Here is a 24,636-nt window from a genome sequence, read left to right as displayed (position 1 = left end):
CTTCAAACTTGATCCCCATTCCAGAAAACTGATTTATGATTCCCTGAAAGGCATTCAAGTGATCTGACAAAGGAGCCCCATCTCGGTACTTCAAATTCATCATCTGCTTTATCAAGAACAACTTGTTATTCCCTGTCTTTCGAGCATACAACTGCTCAAGCTTGTTCCACAACTCCAGTGCATTTGCTTCTCCACTAATATGATTCAAAACATTATCATCCACCCACTGTCTGATATAACCACAAACCTGACGATGCAAAATAGTCCACTCAGACTCTGACTTACCCTCAGGCCTATCTTTACTAAACACTGGCAGATAATAATCCTTCACATAAAGAAGGTCCTCCATTTTCCCTTTCCAAACATGGTAATTTGAACCATTTAAATTCACCATTCTACTTGTATTAGCCTCCATCATTCAAACAAATCCAACAACAACAATAGCCAAGCTCTGATACCAATCTGATGGGAAAAACGGACCAATAACGGTAACAACAATAATGCGGAATTAACCTTCGCTATTAATCCTTTCCCGACTTGAATGAATCTATGAGGAAACTAATCAGTAGAGCAACAACCAAACACAACGAAGCAAAAAAGGCAGCCACACAAACACAATGAACAAGCACGATTTTTACGTGGAAAACCCCCTCAATTCAAGGAGTAAAAACCACGGGGACCGTAGTCCGCTTAAACCTTCCACTATATCAAATAATAATGGGCAATACACAAGTTCATCCCTAGATAACACTAGAGGCATACACAATCAACATACAATCTTGGAATTTCCCCTCAAGAAGTATGGAATCAATCACAACACAAAAGAAAAGAAGAACCTTAAAAAGAAGTCACAAATCTGTCTACAATCTGCCTCAGGTACGAACTGGACTTCCAAGCCTCCGAACGACGATCCCTCCGGTGAAAAGAAGCGAACAGGTGTTAGGAAGCTCCTGTCCAAATTTCACGACGATCCAACGGTTCAATCTTCGGCTATGGGCAATTTCGTGTGGCTGGGCGGAATGGAAGAAGAATAGGCTTTCTCTTTCTCCTTTCTTTGTGGTGGCCGAAAATTAGGTCTCCAAAAGTCTCTTAAACTTACCCTTATATACTCCTAGGGTTAAAGCATGGACCTAACCCTAATTGAGCTCCTCATGGGTCAGAAAAGCCCAACAGTAAGAAGGAGGCTGAAGCGAGAGTTATGGAACTTGAACAGGAGATTGAGAAGAGGAAGAGTGAGTACCGAGTTCTTGAGGCTAAGTTCAGGGATTTAGAAGCCCAAAATGAATTTAGAAGCCATGGAACTTGTGTTGAGCATAAAATTAATCTACTCATGGCTGAAAGTGATGCTGCTTTTTGGAAACGAAAGTTCAAGGAATTAGAGTCGCGGCTCTATGAGATGGGTGGCATCAACAGTTGTTCTGTTTCAGGTATGATTTCTTCAATCATTTAATAAATCTAATTTCTCATTAGCAACGTTGGATTCTTATTCGATTTCGAATGTGTGCTTTCAGGAGCAGCAGCAGCAGCAGATCTTTCCTTTTCCGAAGATAGCCCCACTCCTTTAGCAGTGGAAGAAGGTATTTCTTCCAATTCCGAAGATAGCCCCACTCCTTTAGCAGTGGAAGGTATTTCTTCCAATTTTGAAGGGAAATACCATAGAGACGAAGAAGAAGAACAAGTCAGAGAAGATTTATTCTCTGAATCCGAGGAGATTACACCAGCCGCTTCCCGCACTCTTGAACTCATTTCCGATAGCGATGTTGAAGCTTACATCCGTAGAGAAGCTGAAACTAAAAAGGATAAGATTCCTTCTGCTATAACTTCTAAACGAAAAAGATTTGCTGAGAGTGACGAAGAAGACGAGATTTTGTGCAAATCTGAAAGAAGAAATAAGAAGTTTAAATCAGACATGGTTTCAGCCAAGGAACAACAAACTGATGATGAACTGCTGCTTAGCACCAACTCAGAGCATGAGCGACGATTTGGCAAATTTGATGCTATGATCAGGTATAATAAATTCTATATTTCTGCATAAGTTTATTCTGTATCAACCATTTGATCTAATCAAGTTTTGAAATGTTACAGGGGAAGGGGAAGTGATTCTGCTCAGTTTCTTCCTAAAAGGCGGCGATCTAGAAAAACCAAACCACCACGTTGATCTATACACATTCACTATGGTTATGGTTATTGACAAAGAATAGATTTAGTTTCTAATTACATATTGCAATCTTAAGTCTAATGTTTATCCGACACTACAATTTCAAACCTCATTAACGGAATATAAGTTTTTCTTTCATTAACATAAAATGAGTTTTTTCATGTTTTGGCTACCTTTTTTTTCATGTTTTGACTACCATTTTATGTAAATGAAAAAATAAACTCATTTTCCGTTAATGAGGTTTGAAATTGCACTGTTTAGTAAATGTTTTGCTTAATATTGTTGTATTATTTTGTACATTGAAGGCTAACTAAATTTGTAACTTATCTAATTAGGAGAGAAATTGTAAAATAAAGTTGGAGGCTCCATTTGTAATATTAATTGTATAAACTAATCTTGCCTACTTTTATTATATCATGATTTTCTATCATATACACTTGATTCATAATTCACTAAAAAATAATCCAAGCCAGCAGATTGTAGTTTCTGCAGTTAAATATCAGGTGCATAAAACATAGAACAAAAGCTGATATTAGACTTGCAGTTAAATAGCAGATTGTACTTTTATTATATCATTGAAGACTTGCAGATATTAGACATAAAACATAGAACAAAAGCTGAAAGAGTGTTCATCTATGTAAATGTTTAAAGACCTGCTATAGATGTGGTTCTTCCAAAAATCATTATTCAGATCCTACTGTTCCTCCTGGTTGGAAATCTTAAGTCTCATGTTTATCTAACACTGCAATTTTATATAGCGACGATGTTAACCATCACTAAAGTATCTACGACGGTTTTCAAAACCGTCACAAACTGGCCTGCACAACAGTTGGACATCTAAGTTGCCTGCTATAAAAAAAACCGTTCATAGACCACATTGTTGCCTAAAAAGGATGGTTTCACATATCAAAAACAACATAGATATAACTTAAGTTGAATTCACAGAAAGATCAACCAACCAAGCCTCACTTACATTCCTAATAATATGCCAACTAAACATCAAATGATACTATAAGGATAATCAGATGAGATCATCACTAGAAATTCTATAATACCCCCGAAGCAATAATCTCATTTGTACACTTTTTTTTAATTAGTCTTGTATATTGCACCCGGAGTATTTGCAGAATTTCTATTACAGAGGATTGAAAAACAACAAAAACCAATCTCTGACTTGTATCAAAGGGTCCTTCTGATTTCTATGAACTTGTTGCTGTCTGTCATGGAAGAAAAAGAGGATCCTCTTTGTTTTTGTAGATCTCAAACAGTTGTTTAGAGTAGCGGGTTGCCAATGTTCTGCACAGATCAACTGCACTGGAGCCATACTCCTCCAGCTGCTCCTTAGATTTCTTTAGATCGCCTTCTGGATCTCCATCCATAAGAAACTCAGCCAACTCACTTCCCCTGTAACAATGAGTCAGAGAAAATAAATTTGTAGAGAAATTTTCAGCATTAACGTAAAGGGGTGATATGGTAATGTTTAGCTACTTTTTTACGGTTTAATTGGTTTCTTAATACTTGTGTAGAAACCTTAACAGGCAATTAGATAAACCAGAAGTTAACAGAATAAGCTTATGCAGAAACACAATATAAATACAGTATTTATTATACCTGAGAGCATCAAATTTGCTAAATCCACAGCTGTTCTCATGCTTTGATTCCTTGCTAAGCTGTTCATCAGCAGTTTGCTGTCTATACACAGCACATACACCTCTCATACACAGTTCAAGGTCTTTACCAAAGGCTGAAAGCATGTCTGCTTCAAACTCCCATTTACACTTCTTATCCTTGCTTCTTTCAAGTTTGCTCAAAATCTCATGGAAACCTTCCGACTCGCTTTCTGAATGGCTTTGAACATCATGAGCACTAGATGGATCTGAGCTAGAGCTAGAGCTATTAACAATAAATCCATCCAAGCTCTCACCCTCACTTTCTGATCCAACTTCCTCGGAGTCACCATCAACATCGTTGCTTGTAGGACTTACTTTTTTAACTTTTTCTTCACACTGCCTCAAGGTCACCAAGCGTCGCCTTGAATGTGATCCACCAAACCGGGCATTTCCATTCTTAGGAGGCAGAGATTCTAAGCAGCCATTTACATCAGAATTTTCCACCCCGGAAATATTATGCATCTTTTTTAGTTTCGATATTGGAATGTTGTCATCTTCGTCACTCTCAGTATCACTAGTGACCATTTTAGCAACTCTTTTTCTTTTAGAAGTTATAACAGATGAAATCTTATCTCTGCATTCATTCACATCTTCTTCATAATCCTGAAGGCAAATCTCATCTTTTTTACCATCCAAAATTACATGCTCAGTTGATACATGGATATCAGATTCATAATCGCTATCGTAAATATTGATGACATTGAAATCTGCAGGCTTACTAGTGCCAGGGGTGGTTGGAGCAATCTTTTTGCTAAGGCTTCTTTCTTCGTCAAAGGATAAATGTTTTCTGACTTCTCTGTGGTATTTCCCTTCAAAATTCGAACAGATACCTTCCCCTGCTAAAGGAGTGTGGCTGCGTGGGCTATCTTTGTATTGTGTACCTGCCATTCAATGACAAAGGCTTTTTAATTTTCATTCTATAGTATTTTATACACCGTTGTATATCGATATGGAAGATAAATAAGTTCTCAAAAACTATGATGCATCAGAAGGCACATCCATATATCAGGAGAGTTAAAACTTTGGAAATGGATAAATCTGTTACTAAAGCAGGAACCTATTGCCACATTCGAAATCTAATAAAGCATGAATCCAACTAATATCATACATAAACAACTAATGACAATTAGGACTTATTAAATGATTGCAGAAAGAATGTAAATCAAATCATGTCATACCAGAAGCAGGCAAATGCAAATTATCGATGCCTATACAAGGGACACAGCTGGTGACTCCTGAACCCTCAACTGATTTCTCATTCACCAGAAGCTCCCCCATGTTGGATTTCACATCTGGTTGGTTTTCACCTTTAACACGAGCACCTCTTACTTTAGGGGCATCAATCTGAGAGAGCCACAACTCCAATTCCTTAAACTTATCTTTCCAAACAACAACCTCACTTTCCGCCTCCCTCTTCTCACATTCCAAAACACGATTTACAGCCATAAGTTGATCAATTACATTTTCCCTATCTCCTTCCCCTGTTAAATCAACCTTGTTTTTGCCCTCAACAGAATTTGGATGTCTTTTAATTTCATTATTCCCTGTTCTAAAGGTTTTCAGTTCAACTTCAATAGACTTATTTTGAGCTTCTAACTCCCTAAACTTAGCCTCAAGGTCTTCGTACTCCTTCTTTCTCTTCTCGATCTCCAATTCAAGTTCGATAACCCTTGCTTCAGCATTCTTACTCCTTTCTTCCAATTCATCACATCCAGACTTGGTCACGACTTCCTTACAGTCTAGCTCACAATTAGCAACTTTAGTTTCCACTTCTTCCATATTCATCTAGTGTCCCAAGAAAAATGCTCAATCCTCAGAGTCAATAATGTAATAATGTAATCAGCTTTCGTAGATTATCTTAATGATTCCATTCTGTGCAACCTGCATTCAAGAAATTCACCAAAAGCTAAAGGCTATTGAAATCTTCTATTAAACATAATTGATTTACAATAAACTCGTTAAAACTCTTTTCTACTGAGATTAGTACATAATGATTATGTTACATGGAAATGGAAACAGATACAGAAACAGAAACGGGAAATGATATTGGTAAAAAATATAGCAAACTAAAATTGGGGAAAATGTTTAAATATTAAAAATACAAGAATAAATATATAAAAGTAGTTACTCCATGAGTACAGTTATTATAGAAACACGGTTGATCTTTTGCTATGAACAGAGCTTTCTCATATAAGAAATACAATTTCTGTGTCAAAATTCAATCTAATTATGTCTTTTCTCGGCTTCTAAACATAAATTTCCCTTAATTGATTAGGAGTTCTTAGGGGGGGGGGGGGGGGGGGGGGGGGGGGGGTCGGGTCGGGTCTGGAAGCAAATTACGAGATAACACAAGGAGCAAAGGGAAAAAGGAAAGCAAAACATACTCTGGTGAAGGATCCTGAATTGTTGGCAACTTGAGGAGGAGCCTCTATCTAGGGTTTTCTTCGTTTCAGAGTTGATAGATGAATCGGTACGGTTACGGGATAGTGTACAGACTCTCACTACTGAACAACAACAGTAAAGTGGAAGAAACTTGCTTCCGAAGGAGTTTGAAGGTTAATATTTAACAAATCCTTATAATTGTTTTTTGGTTACAAACAAATCCTTATAATAATAATAATATTTAAAAATTAAATTACTTCAAATATAATGAGTTTTAATATGTAAAAATTTGTTAATTACTATCAATTTTAGACTGATTATAACAACTTCAAAATTGGTTTTGATTCTTTACATTAAAAAATAATATTAATTTTAATTCTTGACCCTTCATTTGAGGACTTTAAAGCATAGGCTAAAATATAAAAATGTCCAAACGTTTACAATCAGGAGCAATTTTAATTTTAACGTCTAAAATGATGCAATTTTATCTTTAATGTTGATAGTCAAGAGCAATTTTATTCTTAACGTTGGTAAGTTGGATCAATTTCAGACATTATTATAAAATACAGATATTTTGTTCCTTATTCGTCACCAATTGCACATCTAGGGATGCAAGTGGGATGGAGATTCCCCGTCCCCGTCGGTGACTTGTCCCGACGGGGACGGAGAATCGCCAATATAAAAATCCCCATGGGACGGGAATGGGGATAATTTTATCCCCCATGACAGGGATGGGAAGGGGATGGGGAATGGTATTCCCGTCCCGTGGGGATCCCCGACCCTGCCCCGTTAATCCCGATGGAGAATCTCAAACGGATCTCCAATTATTCTCCATTATAATTAAAAGTATACTTTAAATATTATAATTTATATCATTTTACTTAAATTAGAACGAATACCCCGATTTTGATTGTTTTACTTTTTTTTAAGATATGTGCGCAATACATTTTCCGCATTTAACTTATTTTTTTACAACCGAAGGATCAATTGATTACATTTTACGTAAGTTCGGGGGGCTAACTGAATATTTTATACAAGTTCAGGAGCTATCGAGATACTTTGAAAGTTTATGGGGCGAATCAAACTTTTTGGACAAGTTCAAGACGCAAATGATGTATCAAGCCTTTATATTACAATAGGTGTCCGCTATCCTCACTTCCTTTAAAAACAAAGTAAAATTACTTTGTTTCAATAACGAATAGTATTGCGACATATGTCAAATTAATTTAAAATAAATAAATTATATTAAAAGTTGACCTGCTATTACAGGTTACCACTAAATAAGGAAAATTAAAGTTACACAAGGTAGAATATAATTCTATCCACCAAACCACTTTACGAAAATTGACACTACTTTACGGAAAATCTAAAAAACCTTTACAAATTTCCGTAACATTTCTATAATTTTCCGTAAATTAATTATTTTTTATTAAATTATTAATAAAAAAATAATTTTAAATATATCCACCAAACCACTTTACGAAAATTAACACTACTTTACGGAAAATCTAAAAAACCTTTACAAATTTCCGTAACATTTCTATAATTTTCCGTAAATTAATTATTTTTTGTTAAATTATTAATAAAAAAATAATTTTAATTTTATCCACCAAACCATTTTACGAAAATTAACATTACTTTACGGAAAATCTATAAAACCTTTACAAATTTCCGTAACATTTGTATAATTTTACGTGAATTAATTATTTTTTGTTAAATTATTAATAAAAAAATAATTTTAATTATATCCACCAAATCACTTTACGTAAATTGACACTACTTTACGAAAAATCTATAAAACATTTACAAATTTTCGTAACATTTCTATAATTTTACGTAAATTAATTTTTTTTGTTAAATTATTAATAAAAAAATAATTTTAATTATATCCACCAAACCACTTTACGTAAATTGACACTACTTTACGGAAAATCTATAAAACATTTACAAATTTCCGTAACATTTCTATAATTTTATGTAAATTAATTTTTTTTTGTTAAATTATTAATAAAAAAGTAATTTTAATTCTATCCACCAAACCACTTTACGAAAATTGACACTACTTTACGGAAAATCTATAAAACCTTTACAAATTTCCGTAATATTTATATAATTTTACGTAAATTAATTATTTTTTGTTAAATTATTAAGAAAAAAACAAATTTTAATTCTATCCACCAAACCACTTTACAAAAATTGACACTACTTTACGGAAAATCTATAAAACCTTTACAAATTTCCGTAACATCATTTGCGTTCACATGAACCCTGATGACCACGTAAATTTGGTCATTCATCGTTAGATCTAAGCGGATTAAATATAAGCCTTAAGATGTTTTGAATCTTCACCTTAGGATTTTAATCCGTCTAGATCTAACGGTGAATGACCAAATTTACGTGGTCATCAAGGTCCATATGAACGCAACTGTATAATTTTACATAAATTAATTATTTATTGTTAAATTATTAAAAAAAATTTAAATATATCAACCAAACCACTTTACGAAAATTAACACTACTTTACGGAAAATCTATAAAACCTTTACAAATTTCCGTAACATTTGTATAATTCTACGGAAATTAATTATTTTTGGTAAATTATTAATAAAAAAATAATTTTAATTCTATCCACCAAACAACTTTACGTAAATTGACACTACTTTACGGAAAATCTATAAAACATTTATAAATTTCCGTAACATTTTTATAATTTTACGTAAATTAATTATTTTTTTAAATTATTAATAAAAAAATAATTTTAATTTTATCCACCAAACAACTTTACGTAAATTGACACTACTTTACGGAAAATCTATAAAACATTTACAAATTTTCGTAGCATTTTTATAACTTTACGTAAATTAATTATTTTTTGTTAAATTATTAATAAAAAATAATTTTAATTCTATCCACCAAACCACTTTACGAAAATTGACACTACTTTACGGAAAATCTATAAAATCTTTACAAATTTCCGTAAACTTTGTACAATTTTACGTAAAATAATTATTTTTGGTAAATTTAATAAAAAAGAATTTTAATTCTATCCACCAAACCATTTACGTAGATTTGACACCACTTTACGGAAAATCTATAAAACCTTTACAAATTTCCGTAACCTTTGAACAACTTATGTAAAATAATTATTTTTTGTTAAATTATTAATAAAAAAATAATTTTAAATTCTATCCACAAAATCATTTACGTAAATTGACACTACTTTACAGAAAATCTGTAAAACCTTTACAAATTTCCGTAACATTTCTATAATTTTATGTAAATTAATTATTTTTTGTTAAATTATTAATAAAAAATAATTTTAATTCTATCCACCAAACCACTTTACGAAAATTGACACTACTTTACGGAAAATCTATAAAACCTTTACAAATTTCCGCAAACTTTGTACAATTTTACGTAAAATAATTATTTTTGGTAAATTTAATAAAAAAGAATTTTAATTCTATCCACCAAACCATTTACGTAGATTGACACCACTTTACAGAAAATCTATAAAACCTTTACAAATTTCCGTAACCTTTGAACAACTTATGTAAAATAATTATTTTTTGTTAAATTATTAATAAAAAAATAATTTTAATTCTATCCACAAAACCATTTACGTAAATTGACATTACTTTACAGAAAATCTGTAAAACCTTTACAAATTTCCGTAACATTTCTATAATTTTATGTAAATTAATTATTTTTTGTTAAATTATTAATCCAAAATAATTTTAATTCTATCCACCAAACCACTTTACGAAAATTGACACTACTTTACGAAAAATCTATAAAACCTTTACAAATTTTCGTAACATTAGTACAATTTTACGTAAAGCAATTATTTTTCCGTAAAATATTATTAAAAATAATTTTAATTCTATCCACTAAACTATTTTAAGTAATTGCAATACTTGACGTAAAATCCATAAAATCTTTACAAATTTCCGTAACATTTGAACAATTTTACGTAAATTAATTTTTCGGGAGTTTTTTTTTGCGCTTTAGTTAATGTATCAGTAGATTAGTTAGATGTAGCAACCGATATTTTGAAATCTTTTATTTATGATGTAATATTATGTTGAATGTTTTTGAGGGTTTAGGAGTTATTTGTTCTAAATAAGCAACTTGAGGAGTTATTTATTCCACTTGAGCAATTTGATGAGTTATTTGTTTAAAACTAGTTTTTGACCCGTGCGATGCACGGATTCATCTTAATATATAAATATTAACAAAAATATAATTAATAATTACAATTAATGATATAAAAAAGGAGGAAGTGACACCTCAGCTCCATCGTTACTGTTTTATATTATATATAGATATGCAAAGAAATAGAGAGATTTTAGGGACTAATTTAAATTATGTAGAACTTTTAGATATAGATATGCAGAGAATTAGAGAGATTTTAGAGATTAATTTAAATTCTGTAGAACTTTTAGATATAGTACGGATAAAATAATCTTTTTATAAATAAATATAATAATATAACTAAAGTTAATATATTATATTTTTTATTAGTAAAAAAGGAGGAAGTGACACCTCAGCTCCATCGTTACTGTTTTATATTATATATAGATATGCAGAGAATTGGAGAGATTTTTAGGGACTAATTTAAATTATGTAGAACTTTTAGATATAGATATGCAGAGAATTAGAGAGATTTTAGGGATTAATTTAAATTATGTAGAACGTTTAGATATAGATATGCAGAGAATTAGAGAGATTTTAGGGATTAATTTAAATTCTGTAGAACTCTTAGATATAGTACGGATAAAATAATCTTTTTATAAATAAATATAATAATATAACTAAAGTTAATATATTATATTTTTTATTATATTTTTTATCAGTAAAAAAGGAGGAAGTGACACCTCAGCTCCGTCGTTACTGTTTTATATTATATATAGATATGCAGAGAATTGGAGAGATTTTAGGGACTAATTTAAATTATGTAGAACGTTTAGATATAGTTATGCAGAGAATTAGAGATATTTTAGGGATTAATTTAAATTATGTATAACTTTTAGATATAGATATGCAGAGAATTAGAGAGATTTTAGGGATTAATTTAAATTATGTAGAACTCTTAGATATAGTACGGATAAAATAATCTTTTTATAAATAAATATAATAATATAATTAAAGTTAATATATTATATTTTTTATTAGTAAAAAAGGAGGAAGTGACACCTCGGCTCCATCATTACTGTTTTATATTATATATATAGATATGCAGAGAATTAGAGGGATTTTAGGGATTAATTTAAATTATGTAGAACTTTTAGATATAGATATGCAGAGAATTAGAGATATTTTAGGGATTAATTTAAATTATGTAGAACTTTTAGATATAGATATGCAGAGAATTAGAGAGATTTTAGGGATTAATTTAAATTCTGTAGATCTCTTAGATATAGTACGGATAAAATAATCTTTTTATAAATAAATATAATAATATAATTAAGTTAATATATTATATTTTTTATCAGTAAAAAAGGAGGAAGTGACACCTCAGCTCCATCGTTACTGTTTTATATTATATATAGATAGATATGCAGAGAATTAGAGAGATTTTAGGGACTAATTTAAATTATGTAGAACTTTTAGATATAGATATGCAGAGAATTAGAGAGATTTTAGGGATTAATTTAAATTATGTAGAACTCTTAGATATAGTACGGATAAAATAATATTTTTATAAATAAATATAATTATATAACTAAAGTTAATATATTATATTTTTTATCAGTAAAAAAGGAGGAAGTGACACCTCAGCTCTATCGTTACTGTTTTATATTATATATAGATATGCAAAGAAATAAAGAGATTTTAGGGACTAATTTAAATTATGTAGAACTTTTAGATATAGATATGCAGAGAATTAGAGAGATTTTAGAGATTAATTTAAATTCTGTAGAACTCTTAGATATAGTACGGATAAAATAATCTTTTTATAAATAAATATAATAATATAACTAAAGTTAATATATTATATTTTTTATCAGTAAAAAAAAGGAGGAAGTGACACCTCAGCTCCATCGTTACTGTTTTATATTATATATAGATATGCAGAGAATTAGAGGAATTTTAGGGACTAATTTAAATTATGTAGAACTTTTAGATATAGATATGCAGAGAATTAGAGAGATTTTAGGGATTAATTTAAATTCTGTAGAACTCTTAGATATAGTACAGATAAAATAATCTTTTTATAAATAAATATAATAATATAACTCAAGTTAATATATTATATTTTTTATCAGTAAAAAAGGAGGAGGTGACACCTCAGCTCCATCGTTACTGTTTTATATTATATATAGACTATATATGTAGAGTATTAGAGGGATTTTAGGGACTAATTTAAATTATGTAGAACTTTTAGATATAGATATGCAGAGAATTAGAGAGATTTTAGGGATTAATTTAAATTCTGTAGAACTCTTAGATATAGTACGGATAAAATAATCTTTTTATAAATAAATATAATAATATAACAAAAGTTAATATATTATATTTTTTATTATATTTTTTATCAGTAAAAAAGGAGGAAGTGACACCTCAGCTCCATCGTTACTGTTTTATATTATATATAGATAGGATTAAGGTGCAAAAATACCCCTAACGTTTTGGGCCAGGATCAATTTTACCCCCAACGTCTAAAATGGTGCAATTTTACCCTTAACGTTGGAAGCCAGGAGCAATTTCACCCCTAATGTTGATAAATTGGTTCAATTTGAGAAATAATTGATCAAACTGTCTTCTCGGTCATGAATTTTGTCATTTACACTTCACATATGCATCATTTTATCAGTAACAGATCGCAAGCCTATGTTGGGATGTGAAAGAAAATAAAAAAAAATATACTGTCTTTTTGTACGAACTAGACAAAAAAATCACCGAATTTATAAATATTAATCTCCAATTCTATTATTAAATTATAAAAAATATGAAATCTCTTTTTTAAAAACGAATTGTTATACAATTGGTGCAGAATAAGAAACAGAAATATGTGTTTTATAATAGTGTCTGAAATTAATCCAATTTATTAACGTTAGAGGTAAAATTGCTCATGGCTTCCAATGTTAGGTGTAAAATTGCACCATTTTAGACGATAGGGGTAAAATTGCTCCTAATCCAAAAAGTTAGGGGTATTTTTGCACCTTAACCATTTAAAATAAGCAAGTTGGGGGATAAATTATCACAAATCTAAATTCGGGGTCAGTTACAGTATTGAAATAACTTGAGGGGGCTGTTAAGATATTAAGCCTTTTTTTTTAATGTATCATATCAATTTACTCCAGCACTCTAACACATACGCGCAACTCAGTCTCGGAAAGGAAAGGAGCTACTGACTGCCGGCCGCCGTTCGTTTTGTGCTACCGTCGCCGTTGTTCTTCTCTGTCGCCCTGGAACTCGTCGTCGCCGTCGCCGGAAGTTGGGGAAGCTAGGTATAGAGGTAAGCTTTTAAATTACGGTTTTGATTTTAGGTTTGTGTTTTTAGGGGTTTTGATTTTATGGTCTTAATTTTAGGGTTTTTTATTAAATTGAATTGATAATGCGATAGTTAAGATCTCTAATTGAACTGATGATATTTAGGGGTTTTAATTTTAAGACTTATTGAATTGAATGTGATATTGTTAAGGTTCAATTGAATTTAGGCTTCAACTTTTTGATGGTTTTAATATGTGTATTCATGAAAAGGATGGATGATACATTTATTTTATCATACTTGTTTGTTCTAGGTAATTGATATCCACACTAAAATGAAGGTATGTAAAAAAAAGCATAAATCTTAGTAAAATTCTGCAATTATATAGAGATTTGAGTAAAAGCTCTATCTTCCCATTGAACAGTAGCCGGAAGCTATTTCAAAAATTTAGAGAGTTATTAGAATTTGAAGTTGAAGATGGAATATAACTTGAAGATCTCTGAATTAGTAATTTGTTAATCTCTAACATATACATATAGGGATGACCTTTGTCTCTTACAGCAGAGAGGACAATTGTTCACATATAGTCGTTATAAGAACGGGGACGATAGTTGTTCATGGTCTTAGGGACGATAGTTGTTCATGGTCTTAGGGACGATAGTTGTTCATAAAACCAGATGTAAAATAGTTTCGGTTTGACCAACATATACTGTTAGTGAAACCCTTTTAGTTTGTTGGGAAAAAAAATTTTAAAAAAAAGGCAAAAAAAAATTCTCTTATGTATTTGGGTAGTAACTATAGTTACTTTGTATGTTTTTGACATTGTAGTGTTCATAATGTTCCGTTAGATTTAAGTAATAAAAGTTAAATGTAAGGATGATTACTCAAATAACTTTAGTTAATTAGAGTCCATGTGCTCGTAATTGGTGGACAGTTTGTTTATGTGTTTGACTATAATTAAAGCGGTAATCAAGCTAAGTCAAGTAGAGATTTGACGTGCTCATGCTCAAGTCTTCAGAAAATTGATAAGTTTGAGCTCTCAGTTCGTGAACTGATCGGAAGTTCATTCCCGAATCTCTTCACGAGCTTTGCTCGCAAACAACTTGTTAATTATGTTCATTTACTTTACTAGCAAAGAACTTAATTATTAATTATGGTCAGTTGAAATTTATTTAATACAAAATTACACCGTTTTGAAACGTACAACACAAAAGTTAATACAAAAATGCGTTGTTTTAGATTTTACCTTTATAAACATACTATTACTAAAAAAAAAAAATCGAATCAAGTTTGTTCATGGGCTTATTCATGAAATTATAATGAAGTTTGTTCATGAGCTTGTTCACATGAACCTATAACCGAGTCTGTTTAAGAGCTTTCGAGCAGAGTTTCATCATGTTCAAAGTCAATTTATAAACATAATCAAACTTTTATCGAATGGATCACCAAACCGCTAATGAGCAGCTCTATCATATTTACTAAGTTATCATAATCGTAAATAGATTAACAAATACATTTAAATTTTGTAAATAGTTTGTCCACCCACTACTTCACCCTTGAATCTCCCCTAGTCACTCTAGTTATCAGATATGAAGCACGGACACGGATGCGAACACGGGTGCGGATACGGGTGCGGACACGGCAAACGACATTTTTAGAAAATATGAGACAAGGATGTGGCGGGGACACGGCAAATTTTATATAATTAATTTATATATATTAGATATAAAAATATCAGTTTGATTTTATATAATTAATTTATATATATTAGATATAAAAACACCAGTTTTTGAAGCAAAGAAGAAGCCATGACTAAACAAAGTACAAAATTCTAAGGGAGATACTGAACAAGAGATAGAAGAATCAAAATCCCAAAAAAAGAAATCGGTATCCCTAAAAAAGAAATTGAAACAGAAGAAATCGGAAGCAAAAGAAACAAGAGGAGAAGAAATCAGAATCAAAAGAATAGAGCATCCTAGGTTATCAGTCTTCTGTTTATCAAAACTCAATACAAGTTTCACAAACTTACGGATAGAGCATCGACTTTCGAAATATACCTGAAAATAAATATCTATTTTAATGATTGTCTTGAATTTATTTCTTTTATCATATTAATAACAAATTAAACGACAACTACATTTCTTATAAAAATACAATCATCTTACAAATATATATATATATATATATATATATATATATATATATATATATATATAATGTCATACATACCTTAGAAGATTCAATGTCGTGTTTTTTACCCGTCATTTTCTTTGAAGGAGTACTACCAGAATCAACATTTCTTTTCATCTTACTACTTACAAAAGATTCAAACATATAATTTTGGATTGAAGGGAACTCAACTAAATTATAAATTCAACACATTTGTTATATCTAGACTAAGAGAGAAACATAAATCGTCGATAAAATCACGACCAGATAGAAGAGAAAGACAAAAGTGTCTGGAATATAACGTAGCAAGTAAAACCCGTATGTAATTTTATAAGAATCAAATATGATGTATACTTATATTATCTATTCAAAAAATTAAGTACATATACTTTGTTTTAAAAACTAGTGAGGATCTAAAACCACTTTATCTGAATTCAATTTCATTATCTATAAAGTTGTGATCCATCACTAGTGGAAAAAAGGCCATTTGCATCGGCCATTTAGGATCATTTGTGGCGGCCCTTTTAAACAGCTGATGCAAATGTCATTTGAAAAAATAATTTGGATTGAATGGAGCTCTATAGTATAGCAAATAACTTTTATTCATATATATACAAGACAGAAAGGTTCTAACTACAACTCACTTTCACAACTTATCAGTTAACAAATTGAATTAGTTGGAGTGAGCTTATGTTCGTCATTTGCATCCATGTTTTACTAAAATAATAAGGTATCAGTCTATCGATAGTCATTTGCGAACAAAAGAACAAGTTTTCTGATATCAAAATTTAATATTCCTAATACATGAAGTTACTTCTTAGTATGAAGATACATCTCCAATAACTACGGGACTTCATTACTATACTTCTCAACATATTGTCGAAAGGACCTTATATTTTCAGCACACCCCTATTATAATACAAAGTTCGTACAAAATTTTAGGACTTGTTAATAGCTTTTACTTTGTAAGAAAATAGATTATATTGTAAACCATGAAGTTAATGTTAATAACTTTTAGCTTGTAAATATATATGTTGTTATTCTCTGCATTTCGGTTATATAATGATTATATCGAAGTAAGTGGTTAATGGGAGGTGTTAAATGAATGAAACAGTAGGAAATCAAGGACAAACCTCTGGATTCATTGTGGAAAGAATCTTTGACTAATGTGTCCTATGTACGCCATACCACCATATATGTATCTAATTAATTTACTATTAGTTGGAGATATATAGCTTCGAAATATATACTAAGAAGCTACAAAATTTGAACATGAACTAATAAACAAAGGGATAAGGTACCAAAATAGGCCTAAGGTTTTTGGGAAAGTACTAATTTAGGCCCAACGTTTAAAATAGCACCAATATAGGCTTAACGTTTACAACATAATATCAATTTAGGCTTAACGTTTACAATATAGCATCAATTTAGGCATCACGTACAAAATAGCACCAATATAGGCTTAACGTTTACAAAATAATACGAATTTAAGCTTAACGTTTTACAAAATATATACAATTTAAACTAAACGTCACAATTTTAAATTACTTTTAGTTTGCATATATTACACGAGCCATGGAATTTAGGAGTCATGGATATTTTGAATATGATATGGTTAATGTAATTGTGAAGTTTAGCTTAAATTGTATATATTTTGTAAAACGTTAAGCTTAAATTCGTATTATTTTGTAAACGTTAAGCCTATATTGGTGCTATTTTATACGTGAGGCCTAAATTGATGCTATATTGTAAACGTTAAGCCTAAATTGATATTATGTTGTAAACGTTAAGCTTATATTTAAGCTTATATTGGTGCTATTTTGAATGTTGGGCCTAAATTGATACTTCCCCAAAAACCTTAGACCTATTTTGGTACCTTATCCCATAAAAAACAAACAAACAACTTGAACGAAATTACACACCAGTTATAAGACTTAAAAACATAGATAACTAACAAGAAAGTTTCACATGTACCTTAGAACGGAACAAGGTTATGTAATAAGATGGATAAGATTAAGGAGCACGACTGAACTCCCAATAGCTTTCTGTTCAACTTTAGTGTAGAAGTATTAAATAGCAGCTTTCAGAAAATAATCAAAAGTGTAACAGCAAACTGATTGACTTCCATTTAATGATGCAAGCTGATGAGAAGTCCAAATTGCAGTGAATAATTAGGAATGAGCCAAACACATTATATTTGTTGAACTAATACAAAAGAAATTAGAAGACTAAAACTAATTATAAGATAACGTAATGGTTGGAAATTTGAGTAATGAATATTGTTTAAACAGTAAGAAATGAGATTGAAAGCTTGGAATATGAAATTGATGGATTGAGATTAATGATTTTGATAATGCCATAAAGATGAAGAATGAAGCTCTATTTATAATTGTGATATCCTAAAATCACTACCCATGTTCACCACTACTTCAATTTACAGATTTGAAGCTGAGAATCTCGACTGAAACAAACTTGGTTTAATGAAGGTGAAAATAGCTAAGAATCTCGATTGAAACAATGACCCAGATTTTTGTGATATACATTCATTTTCAACTGACTATAACGGTTATAACCACTACAAGAAAGAGGGGTTCTAACTACAACCGAATTAGTTGCAATGAGCTTATGTCCGTCATTTGCATCCATGTTTTACCAAAATTAACATACACCAGAAAGGTATCAGTGTATCGGTAGTCATTTGCCAACACAAAAATGACTGAACATGTTTTCTGATATCAAAATATAGTAAGGGCAACACAAAAATGAGTGCACATGCCTGAACAAGTTTTCTGATATCAAAATTTAATATTCCTAATACATGAAGTTACTTCTTAGTACGAAGATACATCTCCAATAACTATGGGACTTCATTATCGGAAGGACCTTATATTTTCCTATGCACCACAGTGTTGCATTGAGCAAAGCAAGCATTTGCAGCAAACGCCTATTATAATACCAATTTGTACAAAATTTTAGGACTTGCTAATAGCTTTTACTTTGTCATTATATTGTAAACCAGGAAGTTAATGTTAATAATTTTAGTGTGAAGTCTTATTGTGGAAAGAATCTTTGACTAATGTGTCCTATTGTAAAAATATACTGAAAAGCTCCAAAATGTGAACACGAACGAAATTACACACCAGTTATAAGACTTAAAAACATAGATAACTAACAAGAAAGTTTCACATGTACCTTAGAACATAACAGTGTTATGTAATAAGATGGATCAGGACTGAACTCCCAATAGCTTTCTTTTCAACTTTAATGTAGAAGTATTAAATAGCAGCTTTCTTTCAGAAAGTAATCAAAACCAAGTATGCTCAAAGCAAAGACGAAAATATATAAGCCATAAGAATAATGAAAACCAACTAAGGAGCTTAAAATTCAGAAATTGAGAATTAATGTAAAAGGATGTCATCAAAAACAGAATTGATGTAGTAATGGTCCACGCATTTACCAAGTTTAGACTGATGAACCTGAGAGGGAATTATCCGAACTTGCAGGATTTATAACATCCATTGATCCAATCCAAAAGACTGTGAATCAACAAATTTACCTCCAATGAGATTAGGAACCCTTTGGCGCACATTAGTCAATAAGTTAAATTGCAGCATAACCACAAGGATTCCTAACAAGGAACACATAGAGAAAAAGAAAGAAAGACTATCTGACACAATAAGTAATTTTTTCCCTCTCTCATCTAAGCATGTGCAACAAATTTTTCTGATCAAAGGCATATAAACATTACATTAGAACATACCATCGGGTAGTGCTGCCTCCAAGATGACTCATTAACCAAGAGATAGTTGTTCCTTGCAGCAGGTTTTTCAGGTCTCAGTTACTTGAAATGTCTCACTGCAATAAATTAAAAATAAAAAAATAATAATAATAAGTATTAACATTTATCAGGAGAAAGAATGTTTAAATTCTTCGACGAACCTAACAATAACAATTCATTGCCACACAATTCAAGAATATGAAAACATATCTTCATGTAGTATTTTAGTTATCTACTCCCAGGGCACTTGACATCAAAAATTCATCCATTTGTCACCTCATTAGATCAGGATATGCATACAAGTAACGTAGAATCAGAACATAAACCTTGGAGTTAGCTGCGAAAATTCATATCCTATAGGTGAGTTATCAGTAATTATGGCATCACATGGAACTTAGTGAGCTCAATAACAATTAGTAATTACACACTTCAAGGAGAATCCACAATACATTGGGTAATGCAAAAGCATCCTTCAGTCTTGCCAAGATTCTGCCAAAGAAAGCACTCTAAAAGCTCTGTATGCAGATTTCATCTTCAAATTACATGGCTGTACAGAGAAGGTAGGTCTTTCAAATGACAGGAAAGAAGTTTAGACATAAAAATTGCACCAGATGCATTGTTCAGATCTAAGAGCGATAGGGAAAAAAATCTCAAGGAAGGATAACAAAGGATGACCAATCCCTTGCCATGAGAGAGCCTAAGAACTTATTCAGGATTCATCATCAAAGTTCAACATTTTCTTTAGAAGATATGGTTACTTCTCTGTTGTGGTTATCCATCTGGATGAGTTGGTATCGTGCTAGGTTCTTCCAGGGTAAATTCAGAACACTTTAAGCAGATTCTACACAATTAGTCTTATCTTAAGTGATGCACTTTGTTTGCTTATGGATACATGATATGTCTTGTTGCCCAGTAGGTGATTTCTGGAATGTTTGGATCTGTGGTGGTTAGGTTCTAGAAGAGGAAGCTATGCACCATTCATTTTGTGGATTGAAGAAGGGTTTTCACTGCTCAGCCTATGCCTTATTTATTATTGCTGTTATCAGGCTATTTTGAATCTGATTGACAAAGAGATTCTAGATGAGCGTTGATGGTGTTGGGGACAAATTGAGGGGACTGAATCATCAATTGCAGGGTCAGAACAAGACAGTTGAGGATGATTTTAAAGTCCATGACACTGCCGCAGATAAAATAAAAGATAGGCATGAGGGGAGAGCTTTCTCCATCTGCACTGCAAATATCTCAGCAACAGCAGTCTCAAGGGTCAATAGTTTGTTGGGAGAGCTTTCTCCATCTGAGAACCCTCAAGGTTCTGTTGGTGGAAAATGATTATTCTACACGCCATGTTATCACTGCCCTGCTTCGCAATTGCAGTTATGAAGGTTTGGATTTTGACTCATTCTGACTGAATAGTTTATGCTTTGTTCAACTAATGATTATAATGAAAATACAGATATGCATACAGAGTTATGAGCTCATTATTCCTTCTCAATCTTTATTTTATGTTTTTTTTAACCAACTGTGAAGAATGAGCTCATCAGAGATTAAGAATGAGAGAAAGTGAAGCTGAAAAAAAAGAAAGATCTAAGAATAACAGTTTCACTGCTTGAGTAAGATAATAGCTGCTTTTATTGTCAAATTTATTTGATGGTGCTACTGGTTATTGTCGGATATTGGACCTTTAACTATGGGCTTAAGCTTTTAGTTGAAACGGTTCCATGACATGGTATCAGAGCATCTTTGATCAAGTGGGCAAGGTTTCGATTCCTAGGGTGCTGGGTTTGAAATCTAGCACTTGTTCCCTCCCTCATACTATAAGGGGAACATACTACCCAATAACCAATTTGCTAAACATGTCCAGATCATGACTATATACAACTCTCTCTTTGAATTTTTGTTTGTCTGCTTCGTGATCAGGTATTGCTTCATGACTTGGTGTTAGGCATTTTCCATGATGAGGTATTGCTTCTTTCCTACTTCTAAGAAATTATTACGCAACCATTCCTCCAAAATTTCGAAGTTTATTTTGGTCCCTGTTTTTATTCAAGTTCGGTTCAATTAGGTGTTTAATTCCTACCGTTATGAATTAAAACTCTATTTCTAATTCCTATCTTTTGTCTAACCCAAACTCTGTTTGCTAAAAGTCCAACTAGTAAAGATTTGCTGTGCACATTTGAGCTGAATAGCTGATTAGGCTAGATGATATGATGTGTTAAGCTGACTCAACATGGGCGATTATCTACTCTTGACATCAATATGTTCACATACAAAATAAATGTACAATGTCTTATGAATTCTAATATTTTTATCTTTACATATGATATGAGTGTTCTTCTCATTATTGTTCTTGTGTCAGTTACTGAAGCAGCAAATGGATTACAAGCGTGGAAGATACTAGCAGATATGAATAATCAGATTGACCTTGTCCTATCAGAGGTGGTTATGCCTGGCTTATCTGGGATTGGTCTTTTGTACAAGATTATGAGCCACAAAACACGCAATAATGTTCATGTCATCGGTAAGCGCTCAGTCTCATTTTTTCATTGATTGTTCTGGTATTGAGGCATGATTATTTAGTTATGACATCTATTTGAATTGATCGGAGTTTACAAATCCATATGATATGTCTGGGAAGCTTTAAAGCCATACATCTTAGCTTAGCTCAAATTTAGCCTTAGGAAAAGAGAAAGGATGGCCCAGGAATTGGTTTGGTTTTCTCACAGGAAGAGACGATATGGCTGGCAGGTTAGCAGGTATGTCTAAAAACCAAGCTTGAGGTAATGAATCTTTCACTCCAAGCAGCCTATAGATAGAGTCATCCCATTCACTTAAAAGGATGCTTGCTGAAGCTAAACAAAAGGTTGCTCTTCTATATGAAGAACTTCCTAAATCTTTAGGCGTTGAGTTCGAAAAGAAAATAATTGAATTAGAAGAAGCCCGAAAGTTGGAAGAGGCCTTTTCTAAAGTGGACTGTCAAGCCGAAAAACACAGAATTTCAGGCAAACTGCTGTTTTAGAGCAACTGGAAAAGCAAATGAAAGCACTCGATCAAATGCCTTTTCCTATAGATAGAGTCATCCACATTATTTGAAGCCCCTACTTAACCTTCAATTTCAATTTCAATCTAAAAAGTCCTATAGAACCTACTAAATCTGTTCTCCTAACAAATTAAAGCCTAATTGTACATTCAAATTCAATGTAAATGAATCCCATAAGATTAAAATCAATTGCTCAGATTTCTCACCTTCTTTTTGGAGTACAGGATGATGGAAGGGGCCTTTTCACGCTGAAATTACAGAAGAGGATGCTATCCAATGTGCTCTTGTCGCAATTGAATCAATAGTCAAGATACCCACGATTATTACTGCCACAGAAGGATCTCTTACTGTTTTTCACCTTGTTTGCTGCTCTAGATGCTATCGAATCCGAGTTTTTTTTTCCTTCAAGCTGGTGCTCAAATTTGAGAATGATAGAAATTACCTAAGGAGTCTGAATGTAAAGGATGGAGAGGTTGAGGTGTGAACTCGAAGTCGAAGTCGCACATGAAGGTGTAGGGGATAAGAATTCCGTTTAGTTCAGAAGAAGTATCGTATTTCTTCGACTTCGCCACTATCAGAGAGAGGAGAAAGGAAAATGGGAAGAGACCGGAGGAGAAGCTAGCAAGTTGATCCGTACAAGCTTAAAAAATATAACATGTGATTTGCCTTCATATCATTGGTTTAAAAATAACAAAGTAATTTTTTTTTTTTTTTAAAGGAAGTGAGAATAGCGGGCACCTATTACAATATAAAGGATTATTTTATTAATAATAATATTTTATATAATACAAATTAATTTTATTTTTCAGCTTTGTTAATTATTAATTATTTTATTTTTTATTTATAAATTAAATATATTATTATTATTTAATTAATGTTAATTTTATCGTATTATGATTCTGATTCTGAAATTTGAACCAAACACTTGTAAAAGTAATTGAATTCCGATTCCAGATTAAACCAAACAAAATAAATAAATAAGTATTCTAGTTCTGATTCCATTACATTTCGATTCCGATTTCGATTCCGATTTCGATTTCGATTCCGATTCCAATTCCAATTCCGAAGTTTGAACCAAACATCTTTTAAGCTAGATTTTGAATTCGAATCTTAAAAGCTTTAATTAGTTATCAAACAGGCTCATTTATTAGGGACGAATCCAGAATTTGAAGCTAGTGGAGGCAATGCGGTGAAAAAAATTGTACAAAAAATCAATAACAAATTAGATTAATTAAGGGATAAAGTACCAAAATAGGACTATGGTTTTTTGGAGGAGTATCAATTTTATCTCTACGTACAAAATAGTATCAATATAGGCTTAAGGTTTAAAAAGGATATCAATTTAGGCTTCGAGATGGATTGGACACGTCATTCCTATTACTCCGTTAGTTTTGATTTCTCTCTCCATATACAATTGACAGAACTTAACAAAGTAATATCAATGACGTATCTCATTCTGTTATCGAGGTCTAAATTGGCACCTTTTTTAAACATTAAGCCTTAATTGATACTATTTTGTACGTAAACCCTAAATTATACTTCCCTAAAAATAAATTTATAGGGCTATTTTAATACCTTATTCCATTAATTAAATACTAAGTTGGAAATCCTAAAATTGGATTAGTTACATGCTAAATTGGAAATCCAAACTCAAACTTTGATGCTAAATTGGAATTGGTAAAAACAAGTTTGGATTTTTTTTTAAAACTCGAGAATTAGAAATCTCATATAACAATAGGATTCACATCCTCAAAAATAGTGTTTGACAACCATTCCGAAATTTCGGAAGATACAAAATCGCTAGCATTGGAATAGGTCTGCCTAGCTACCAAATGTGCAGCCATATTCGCTAAACGAGGAGTAAATGATAAATTAAAATCGGGATTGGATCCTAGAATGAATCGACAGTAATGAATAAGAGAACCAAACTCCGAGATATCTTTTTTGCTTGACAGAATCGCACCCACAACTACTTTCGCATCAGACTCAAATTCAACATGTGTGTAA

General features: G+C 31.6%; 2 protein-coding genes and 1 long non-coding RNA gene across 3 annotated transcripts; 1 reads left to right on the top strand and 2 right to left on the bottom strand.

The window, feature by feature from the left end:
• The first annotated feature begins 912 nt into the window (after positions 1 to 912).
• LOC136221607 (uncharacterized) lies at positions 913 to 2,568 on the top strand. Its single transcript, XM_066009026.1, has 3 exons — positions 913 to 1,427; positions 1,512 to 2,007; positions 2,086 to 2,568. Exons 1-3 carry the CDS (start codon positions 1,199 to 1,201, stop codon positions 2,156 to 2,158), a joined length of 798 nt encoding a protein of 265 aa, XP_065865098.1. The 5' UTR covers positions 913 to 1,198; the 3' UTR covers positions 2,159 to 2,568.
• A 508-nt stretch (positions 2,569 to 3,076) lies between these two features.
• LOC136224252 (uncharacterized) lies at positions 3,077 to 6,373 on the bottom strand. Its single transcript, XM_066012531.1, has 4 exons — positions 6,213 to 6,373; positions 5,007 to 5,709; positions 3,770 to 4,709; positions 3,077 to 3,562 (listed from the first exon to the last, which is right to left on the bottom strand). Exons 2-4 carry the CDS (start codon positions 5,611 to 5,613, stop codon positions 3,379 to 3,381), a joined length of 1,731 nt encoding a protein of 576 aa, XP_065868603.1. The 5' UTR covers positions 5,614 to 5,709; positions 6,213 to 6,373; the 3' UTR covers positions 3,077 to 3,378.
• A 9,542-nt stretch (positions 6,374 to 15,915) lies between these two features.
• Positions 15,916 to 23,249, bottom strand: LOC136221556 (uncharacterized). Its single transcript, XR_010685186.1, has 3 exons — positions 22,836 to 23,249; positions 19,575 to 19,669; positions 15,916 to 19,350 (listed from the first exon to the last, which is right to left on the bottom strand). It is a non-coding gene; the product is annotated as an uncharacterized lncRNA (long non-coding RNA).
• Between the last annotated feature and the right edge of the window lie 1,387 nt (positions 23,250 to 24,636).

This window comes from Euphorbia lathyris, chromosome 1, assembly GCF_963576675.1.
Source record: "Euphorbia lathyris chromosome 1, ddEupLath1.1, whole genome shotgun sequence".
Taxonomy (NCBI): Eukaryota; Viridiplantae; Streptophyta; class Magnoliopsida; order Malpighiales; family Euphorbiaceae; genus Euphorbia; species Euphorbia lathyris.
This window is presented reverse-complemented; position numbering and strand designations above follow the sequence as displayed.